General features: G+C 38.8%; 1 protein-coding gene across 2 annotated transcripts in view; it reads right to left on the bottom strand.

The window, feature by feature from the left end:
• Positions 1–2,234: 2,234 nt before the first annotated feature.
• Rab6a (RAB6A, member RAS oncogene family) overlaps positions 2,235–10,858 on the bottom strand; it is a 41,997-nt gene continuing 33,373 nt past the window's right edge. For both annotated transcript variants that reach the window (XM_031387549.1, XM_031387548.1), the window contains exons 7-8: positions 6,341–6,407; positions 2,235–4,251 (exon numbers count right to left, since the gene is read on the bottom strand). In XM_031387549.1, coding sequence (XP_031243409.1) covers positions 4,187–4,251; positions 6,341–6,407 — 132 coding nt within the window. In that variant the 3' untranslated portion in view covers positions 2,235–4,186. The remainder of the gene's footprint in view (positions 4,252–6,340; positions 6,408–10,858) is intronic.

Below are 10,858 nucleotides of genomic sequence, written 5' to 3'. Positions count from 1 at the left end.
TTGGGACAATTCATTATCATGCTTTACCTACCCATAACTTGGCAGATGGAGCTGGTTATCTCTGAAGAGTCAAGAGGCTCTATCAGGATCTCTGTTTCATGAGCTAAGGTGATGGATAATTGAGAGCTGGCATCACCTCCCAAGAGACCTCTGATGTTAGAATATTTGTGTGTGCACATGAATGCATGAATGTACAAAGCCAGAGCTCAACAGCCTTAGTGCTTTTATCAATCTTCACCTTATTTTTAATGTCTCTCACTGAACCTGGAGCTCACCATGTTGGCCAAACTAACTGGCAAATGAGCCTCAGGGATCCTCCTGTCTCTGCCTTCCAAAAGCCGAGATTAAAGGTTCCTGCCTTTTTATTTATCCAACTTTTTATCTAGGTGCTGTGTCCCTGTGCTTATGTGATGAGGACTCTACTGACTAAAACATCTCAGCTCCCAAGTGTTAGGACTGTTTCCACTGGAGCTTCCCCCACCTAAACTTGAACTTATTAATTGTTCTCACAGAAACCTTGTGGCTAGGAAAAAACAGAACCTGCATTAGGCTTCTGGGGGCTGTCAAATGGCAGAAACCCCAGCTAAAACTGACTTCAGCCAAAGGGAAAACAAGACTGAAAGCTAGATTCAAGGAGAATTTAGAACGAGACACTGCTCCCACCCTGACAAAGCTGTCATCTGTCTCAAGCATAGGCACTGAGTATGATATGATATTAAGTTGAGCAGAGGTCCCAGGAAACACAAGGCCAATCCTCCAAGCATCTTGTTGCAGTACTTTACCTTTGTTTTCACCAACTCCTCTTCTCTTGGAATTTGTTATGTCCTAATGGTACTTCTGAAGATAGCTGCACCAATAAAATCTATCGTCTATGGTTTTTACTGTTACAGTAATGGAGCAGGAGAAAGAGTCAGATGTGGCTGGACAAAGGATTTCCTTTGATCTGTAAGTGGTCAGACTTTGGGGTCATAAGAACTGTAGTTAACTGTTCAATCATATCTAAATGGTTTAAAAGTATGCCTGAGCTCCAATAAAGCTTGAGCCTATTTATTTATTACTTGCTTTTTGAGACAGGGTTTCTCTGTGTAGCCGCAGTTGTCCTTGAATTCAGGATCCACCTGCTTCTCCTCCCACTCCCTCTCTAACCCCTAGTGCAAGGATTAAATGGCTAAAGCCTAAGTTGAAAACCAGCAATGGGCTGGATATGCTTAGAGGCCCTGTTTGCAGGTCACAGGCCCCTCCCTTCCTAAGATAAGAGTTTTGCTTTCTAACTCATGCCAACCCAGGCTCTTGAGTCTGGGTTTACATATATGCATTATCATGTCAGTTAAAATTACTTAAAGTCATTCCTTGCCTAATTCTCTTCACCAAGTCAGTATCATAGAGTATAGACGGTATAACCTATGACAAAGACCCAGGCTCTAATGTCTGTGTGAGGTATAGCCCACTCCTGCTGGTGTCATAATCAACAGGACACAACAAGCTTAAATACAAAAGAACACATGGCCAAGAGACATAGTAACCAATGTGTAAGGACCTGGCTGGTATAATAATTTGTATTTTTCTGTAAGCAGAACTACATTTTTAAATTAAATTATTATTGCCATCATGTGCTGTATTTAATTGTAGCTCTACTTTTGTGAATGAAAACACAACTGATTTCCACAATTGAGAGAGAGTTTGTGTTATCATCCCCATAAAATTTTGGCTCAGTTGCAATTACATGAAAACTTGTTTGATATGTGGTCCATCACTGACCAAAGTATCGCGGTGCGCGACCCCATTAAGGGCTCTCTCTTGAGTTGCAGCCCCTCTTCCACAACCTCATGCCTTGAAAAGAATTCTGACTTTCTGTTTTATTCACATTTGTTCTTGTTAGTCATTTATTTATATAATTTATCTCAAATGCATTTTATCACACTAGGAGAGAAGCATAAGCATAAGCAAGAAGCATTGGCAGGAATGGGAAGCCAAGTCAATACCTGTTTTCTTTTGTGTTTTATTTATATATACTTGGCAGCAAAATTTTGTTTAAAAAAAAAAAATCTAGACCATGATCACATTTTACTGTTTCAGTTTAAGGACTCTAAGCCAAATAAAAAGAGCAGCATGAAAAGCAGCATGCTGGTTACTTCCAAAACAACACAGAAAGAATCAAATGCAACAGCGTAGGAAGATGACCACTCCCCCTTTTCCAGAAATCACAGTTCCTCAAATAAAGAATGTGAACCATGTGCCATATTGAATTGATATTTATTTCAGGACATGCCATGTCAAAATAAAACAAAAGAGTCAATCCTTGCTTTTAACAATATGTATTATAAAAGCACTTTACAACTCCATCCCATGTTTGAGTATAAGTTACAGGGTATGTGGGCTAATGATTATCTGAAAGTATTTTTCTATTCAGATCCATAATCCAAGTGCTCTCCGAGTGTTACAAGGTGACAATACGTGAGAGTGGAAGAGGACAGGGAGTGGGAGTCGGGCTTTCCAGTTAGGGATTTTGTTGCAATGAGGAGGTGAGGAAGTATGAAGTTATTTTTGTTACCTTTTCATCTTTATACTGTGTTAAGTAATGCTTACAACATAAACTCCGCAGGCTTCTTCTGAGCCAGAACTCAGAATTTTTTTCCTGCAAATAATGTATTTACAAATGTGTTTATTAACTTACACAGCAATCTCACAATAACTAGTAAAGATTAAGAGGGTGCACTTCTAGTATATTTGTTTGCAATGTTTCAAGGGAAATACATATTGCCATGGTGATGAAGCTCTAAATATTCAACAAAACACCTAAAAATTTGAAGTTTAAAAAAAAGGCAAAGAAATAAATATCACCAAAGAAAAAAGATTAAGTGTAGCTTAAATACAAAACTAAATTGCTAGTTAACTTATTTATATAGATCTAATAAAAAGCAAAAAACACCTTGAAAGACCCAACATTTAAAAAATGCTAAAAAATAAGGCATAAATCTGCATTATAGTGACTGTTATTTCCATTCTTTCCTTTCTCTCTTAATGCATGTTTTTTCTGACCTGCCTCTGGGGACGTCCAAGGAAATTATTTCTGTATTTAAATTTGAACCAATGTCCAGAGCAGAAGGGTATTTGCTATTCTGTGAGGGTACTTTAGTTGTTAAATTTTAGATATTATTTCTACTAGATATAGCAGTTTTCTTCATGTCAAATTTATATTCTGCTGGTTCTTAAAGGAAACAGATTTTGACATTGCCTTGTCTACATAGCATTTTTGGGAAAAGAAACCCAAGTAAAATCTATTGCTTTAAAAGGTATTGATTTTTTTTTAAAAAGACAGTGTTATTTTGACAATTAAAACATTATGGGAGAACTGCTATAACTTTTATAATTTCACCATGACAAAACAAGTATTAAAAAAACGGTTCAGAAGTACTTGGCTACTTTTTTCTCTCCCAGAGTCTAGTAAAGCTCATGTGACAGGGGTACCTGTTCTGATCAGAAATCTATTTTATATTCCTTTACCTGTAAGCACTCAGTAAATCCGTGGACTCATTTTGAAGACATACAAGAATCCTTTCCTAATTCAAGCACCGCCCATCATGATAGCAACAGCTGAGTTCTGACCTCAAAGAAGGTCTACGTAATTTATATCAGTGCTCAAGAGTAATTTTGGACATCATGGCTCATGGCCTGGAGCTAAAAGCTATCTGTAAAACTATGGATAATTCCAAAGGGCTTGGTTAGACTGCTGTTTGCTATACCTTGTTTATTTGGGGAAGGTACGAACAGGGAAGGGAAGAAGGAAGAAAAGCTGGCAGACAGCAACAAAGTAGGCAAATGCTGCTGTGAACACACTGCTCTTTAACAAGCCACACACATACTGCTGAGATTTTCATCATTTTAAAGTACATTATCATAACATTAAAAAGGGAAAAAAATGTTAAGAAAATGTATCTAATCCTCAAAGTTATCACGAGTATGCTGGAATTGTTTGGCTTTTAAAAAATATAAATAATAAAGACACTGACTTTTTTGTGCTTGTGAAGCTAATAGATCATCTCCACGAAACAGGCAGCAATGATGAATTGCAATACGTTATTACTGAAGGGAAAAGGTTCAAGCCAATATTCACACTGCAGTCAATGAAAGAGTATGGGGCCAAAGCAGTGAGCTTCCGCAGAAGGGTTGAAAGATGCCAGGGGGATTAGCAGGAACAGCCGCCTTCGTTGACTGGTTGCTCCTGAGGCTTTTCCAGTTTTATGTCAATCACTGAAATAAAAGTTAAGGAGTTGTATACAAGAGTACAATTCTAACTCTGTTGAATTCTGACATCTCTGACAAGCCCCTTATACTTTTATTCGATTTCATAACCTATTCAAGTCATATATTCTCTCTCTCTCTTTGTTTTCTAAGACAGAGTTTCTGTGTAACAGCCTTGGCTGTCCTGGAGCTCAAGCTGCAGATCAGGCCACCTTGAACTCAAGAGATTCACCTGCCTCTGGAGGGCTGGGAAAAGATACATATGTCGCCAGGTATATCTCTTATAATGCAACAAAATTCAATGAAATATGAGCCCTACTCATGGGAATCTATTCTAAGAAAATTATTCTATATGAACAAAAAACTATATGAAAATCCCAGCACTTGGGAGGCAGAAGCAGGCCAATTTCTGAGTTTGAGGCCAGCCTGTTCTACAGAGTGAGTTCCAGGACAGCCAGGGCTACACAGAGAAAAACAAAACAAAACAAAAATCATTGAATATAGACTGTCATGAAGTCTTCAGCCTAATAAATGTGTCTTTATAAGAGAAAACAGTAGAAGGTAAATACAATGAAAACATCCAATCAAAACTCTTAGAAACCATTAGATGTGTTTCATTACATCTTGTTTCTAAAATAAGAAGCTATGATACAGTTCCATTTTGAATTATTTCTTGTGCCAAGTCTGGGAAAATGAGATACAAAATGCAACTTCAGGAGACAGGGGACTTTTAAGGTTTTCGCTTATTAAACAGCAAGTGAGGAAGCTAAGAGAGAATGTTTTAGCAGCTAAGTTGGTGAGCTTGAGAGGATCGGAGTTCAGTTCCAAGCACTCACACTAGGTGGCTCACAACTATCTGAAACTCCAGCTCCAGAGGATCTTATGACCTCTTCTGGCTTTTGTGAGCGTGCATGTACACAATCTTTAAGGAAGGTGTGGGGGGGAGCAGGAGACTTAGAGCTGAGCCTAGTTTGCAGTGTGCTCTGCAGGCAAGACACCCTACGTAAAACCCCCAATACCACATTAATAATGTATTTTTTTGGTACATGTAATCTTTGTACTCAGATGGTGAAGGGACAGAAGTTTGGGGTCAGCCTGAAATCAAGACTGTTTGAAGACAAAAACCAAGCTAGACAAAACAAACCCTAACTACCACATGCTCACAGAAAGGAAAAGGGGCAGGTGAGCAAGCAACAAAATCTGAGTAAGAAGCCAGGTCCATCTGCTACAGGCCTAATCTGCCATAGAAATCCTGAGTTTATGTGCACCCAAGACACCAATTTCTACATTCAAGGTAACAGTCAACTATGACAGTTAATCTTGGTTGGCAACTTGACTAAATTCATAACATCTAGGAGATAAACTTCTGAGTGTTTGAGATATTTCCAAGGGGATCTAAGGTGGGAAGACCCACACTGGATATGGGTGACATCATTTCATGGGCTGGGGTCCTGGACTAAATAAGAAGAAAAAGAACAGAATACCAGCATTCACCTTTGCTTCCTGACTGCAGAAGCAACATGACCAGCTGCCTCATGACCTTGAGTGAGTTACTCTGCTGTAGCATCTTCCCCATCACAGTGGGTGGGCCATGCCCTTAAACAGGGAGGCAAAACAAACTCTTCCACCCTCAGCTGCTTTTGTCAGGAGTTCTGTCCCACAACAAGTAACTAATAAGCCACTCAAGTATGGCTCCAAAGAATAGTAGTAACAGTAAATGTTGTCAGTTTGTTTTTGTTTTTATTGAAACAGGATCCTTCTACATAGATATGGCTGTCCTAGAATTCACTGTGCAGACCAAGCTCTTCTCAAATTCAGAGATCTGCCCACTTCTGCTTTCCCAGTGTTAGGTTAAAAACGTGTGCCACTATACTTGGCTAGACAGTAAAATTTTCTTAAAAAGCAAAAAGGGCCGGGCAGTGGTGGCACATGCCATTAATCCCAGCACTTGGGAGGTAGAGACAGGCAGATTTTTGAGTTCGAGGCTAGTCAACCTGGTCTACAGAGTAAGTTCCAGGACAGCCAGGGCTACACAGAAAAACCCTGTCTCGAAAAACCAAAAAAAAAACAAAACAAAATAAAAAAGCAAAAAAGATACTGTCTTCTCTGCTTCTGTCCTGTGTGCTTTCCATTCCAGGTAAAGCTGCAGCAACACGCCGGAAAAGCTGTAAGAAGAGAAGGTATTAAGCTGACAACCATAGGATAGCAAATAGGTTATTCCTCACTTAGATGACAAAATCAAGAAAGCAAATTAAGACCTTAAGATAATTTATACTGTTTACTGTCATCGTACAGCTATCATTGCAGTAATAAAAAGTCAATTTAAAAGTAGAGCTATAGCCGGGCAGTAGTGGCACACGCCTTTAATCCCAGCACTTGGGAGGCAGAGGCGGGTGGATTTCTGAGTTCGAGGCCAGCCTGGTCTACAGAGTGAGTTCCAGGACAGCCAGGGCTATACAGAGAAACCTTGTCTCGAACCCTGCCCCCTCCCCCCAAAAAATTATTAACCCTATAGACAGCATATAGTGAAATAGATGAAATCTCAGAGAATTCAGTGTAAGACATATGTTCAAGATGCAAACAGCTGAATAAAATAGGTAAGGTGACACATGATATAAAAGGATTCAACAAAAATACTGAAGAAAAATCAATGTGAAATGCTACAAAAATATAGTAAAAGTCAAATAAAAAGCTCTGTGGAAAGTCTCAGTATCCTGGAAATCAAATGAAAACACAACATATCAAACTCTTGAGATACAATTAAAGTAGTTCCTATACCTCTAAGTGCCTACATTAAGATACCAGAGAGATTTCAAGTAAGCAATTTATAATGATGTGCCTTGAAAAAGAACAAGAAACCAAATTCTACATCAGTAGAGGGAAAAAAAGAAATCACTAAGGTCAGGGCAGGAATTAATGAAAGGAGAAAAGCAACCAATAATACAAAGGATCATCAAAACAAAAGAGTTGGTGTTTTGAAAAGGTAAGACAAACCTTTAGCCAAAATGACTCACAGGAAGATCCACATTAATAAAACCAGGGAAAAAAAGGGAGTCATTATAAGACATGCCAATGAAACTCAAGTTATTAGGTTTTATCTAAAAAGACATATATTCTACTATAATGGGAGATATAAAAGAAATGAATACATTTCTAGAGGCATATGATTTACTGATTTACCAAAATGAGATAAACGATTTAAACAGATCCACATCAAGTAGTAAGATTGAAGCAGTAATGAAGTTTCCCAACTAGGCTGCCTAGACAAGGCCTGAACAACTCCAACAGTTGACACTGCAAGACCTATAAGCAATTAACAATTTCTTTAAAAAAAAAAAAAAGATTTATTTTTATTTTATGTGAGTACACTGTTGCTGTCTTCAGACACACCAGAAGAGGGCATCAGATCCCATTACAGATAGTTGTGAGCCACCATGTGGTTGCTGGGAATTGAACTCAGGACCTCTGGAAGAGCAGTCATCTGGAAGAGCAGTCAGTGCTCTTACCCGCTGAGCCATCTCTCCAGCCCCACAATTAATGATTTCTAAGACAAGAGTAATTAGTCTTCCCCAGAGATTAGTGCCCCAATACCAGGTAGTCAGTCCTAACTACAACACTCAATGGACTCCTTAAATTGTACTTATACATTTAGTTGTTTATATGTGTGGTTGTTTGAATGAGAATAGCCCCTATAGGCTATTATAGTGCTTAGTCTGCAGTTGGTGGAACTGCCTGGAAAGGATTAAGGGTGGTGGTCTTGTTGAAGGAAGTATGTCACTAGGGGTGGGCTTTGAGGTTTCAAAAGCCCAGCCATTCCCAGTTAGCTCTCATCCTTTCCTCCTGTAGTTTGAGGATCAGATATAAGTAAGTTCTTAGCTACTGTTCTGGCACCATGTTCTTGAACATGAATGTCATGGATTTACCCTCTAAAATTGTTTAAGCAAGCCCCCAATTAAGTGCTACCCTCCTTTTGTTTTTTCAAAATAGGGTTTCTCTTTGTAGCTCTGGCTATCTTAGAACTCACTATGTAGACCAGGTTGGCCTCAGTGATCTGCCTGCTTCTGGCCACACTCCCCAGGAGTGTGGCGATTAAAATTGTGCACCACCACTGCCCATATGCTTTTGTCGTGGTCATGGTGTCTCTTTACAGCAACAGAACAGTAACTAAGATAGTAATATGTGCACCCACATGCACCCACGCAGCGCGCGCACACACACACACACACACACACACACACACACACACACACACACACACACACACAGAATTACAATGGTTAAATAATAGGCTGTAAATATGGGGGCCAGGGTGAGACATGCAAGAAGTAGGAGAGAGGAAGAAATGATCTTATTACATTCTAATAATAATGATAAGAAAAACTTCCCATTTTGAGTCTCATCCCAGATGGATTCACTGGTTATTTTTACCAGACATGCAAAAGAGGAACACTAAAGGGAGGGGGGGGGGTTGGGAAGGGGATTAAGTCTGGACTGTAAAAAAAGATTAAGGAAAAAAAGACCCCTAATACTTCTGAAACTATTCCATAAAATAGAAAAGAACATTACCAAATTATTTTTATAAAAATCAAATATGTAGCTGGGCAGTGGTAGTGCACGCCTTAAATCCCAGCACTTGGGAGGCAGAAGCAGGTAGATTTCTGAGTTTGAAGCCAGCCTGGTCTACAGAGTGAGTTCCAGGACAGCCAGGGCTATACAGAGAAACCCTGTCTCAAAAAAACCAAAAAAATAAAATAAAATAAAATATGCAAACACAAACACACACACTCTCACTCTTACTTCTTGTGAATATGGACATAAAATACTGGTCAACCAAATTCAAGAAAATATAAAAAGTTCATTTGTGATAACTTATAGAGATGGCTCAATAATATTTAAACAATAATGTTACAAATTACATAAATGATTTGAAGGATAGAATTACATGGTTATCTCCATAGATTAAAAAAAAGAAGAAAGGAAAAAGAGGAGTTTTTGGTAAAATTCAACATCCCTTGGAATAGAAAGAACATTCTAGCATATACAAACTTTTATCCAACATTATATTAAAGGAAAAAAGTTCAAAGCATTTCTACTAAAATCAGGTAAAAAAATAAAGACATGCACTATTTCCACTCTTATGCAATATAGTGCTGGAGTCTTGGCTACACCAACAGGACAAGAGAAGCAATAAAAGGGATACAAACAGGAAAATCTTACTGTGCTTCTATTTATAGATAACCAGAGCAATAAAAAAACCCACAACACCGATATGAAAACAGACAATGGAATAGAAGACTCAAGATGGAAGGCCACACAATTACAGCTACCTGATTTTTAACACATGTTAAAAATACACATTAGAGCCAGGCAGTGGTGGTGCATGTCTTTAATCCCAGCACTTGGGAGGCCAAGGCAGGTGTATTTCTGAGTTTGAGGCCAGCCTGGCCTACAGAGTGAGTTCCAGGACAGTCAGAGCTAAACAGAGAAACCCTGTCTCAACACCCTTCCCCACCCTCCCCAAAAAAACACATTAGAGAAAAGACAGCATCATCAACAACTGGTGCTAAAAATTGGATATCTTTAAGTAGGTGAAACTAGACCCTTATCTTTCACCTTACACAAAAGAACTCTAAAGTAGGATCTGATGACCTCTTCTGGCATGCAGGTATACATGTAGACAGAACACTCATACATAAAATATACATTAAAAAAAAAAGCTAAAACAAAACACAAAACCAACCAAACAAACAAAAAAACAGAGGCCAAGTGTGGTAGTGTGTGCCCTTAGTCCCAGCACTTGGGAAGCAGAGGCAGGTGAATCTCTTGAGTTTGAAGTCAATCTGGTCTAGAAAGTGAGTTCTAAGACAGACAGGGATACACAGAGAAACCTCAACTCCAAAAATCAAATAAAAAATTTTAAAAACTGAGATGAACATAATATAGGGAGGTGGATTGTGGAGTGAGGTCTCAGGAGGGCTGGATATAATCAAAATGCACTGTATATACACACAACAACAAAAAGTGTATACTAAAATGTTTAAGTGTAATGGTGCATTTCATAATTTCAACACTTGGGAAGTCAATGCTGTAGATCAGGAGTTCAAGGCCACTATCAGCTATATAATGATGTTAAAGTCAGCCTCGGATATAGGAAACTGTCAAAAGTAGGCCAGGATAGGCCTATTCATTCAATAACTGAATATTATTTTGAAAAGTGTACCAAAGAGAAAGGATGCATAAAGAAAAGACTTATCAGGTTGGAGATGTTCAGCAGCTAAGAGTACTTGTTACTCTTGGAGAGGACTCAGGTTTGGTTCACAGCACCTCTACTGTAGTACACAACCACCAGTGAGACCAATTCCAGAGACCTGACACTCGTCTGGCCCTTTTGGGCACCAGGCACTTACATATATATTTGCAGGTACAACATTCATACATATAAAAAATTTTAAATGTATTAGTGACCTAATCCTGTAATTTCAGCACCTGGGGGCCCTATGTGCGACCCTCTGCCTTACAGTCTCTACTGCTGTGTGTGATAAACACCATGACCACAAACTACTTTGGGGAAGAAAGGGTTTATTTCATGTTCACTTCTACATGACAGCCTGTCATC

Source organism: Mastomys coucha, unplaced genomic scaffold (assembly GCF_008632895.1).
Source record: "Mastomys coucha isolate ucsf_1 unplaced genomic scaffold, UCSF_Mcou_1 pScaffold21, whole genome shotgun sequence".
Taxonomy (NCBI): Eukaryota; Metazoa; Chordata; class Mammalia; order Rodentia; family Muridae; genus Mastomys; species Mastomys coucha.
This window is presented reverse-complemented; position numbering and strand designations above follow the sequence as displayed.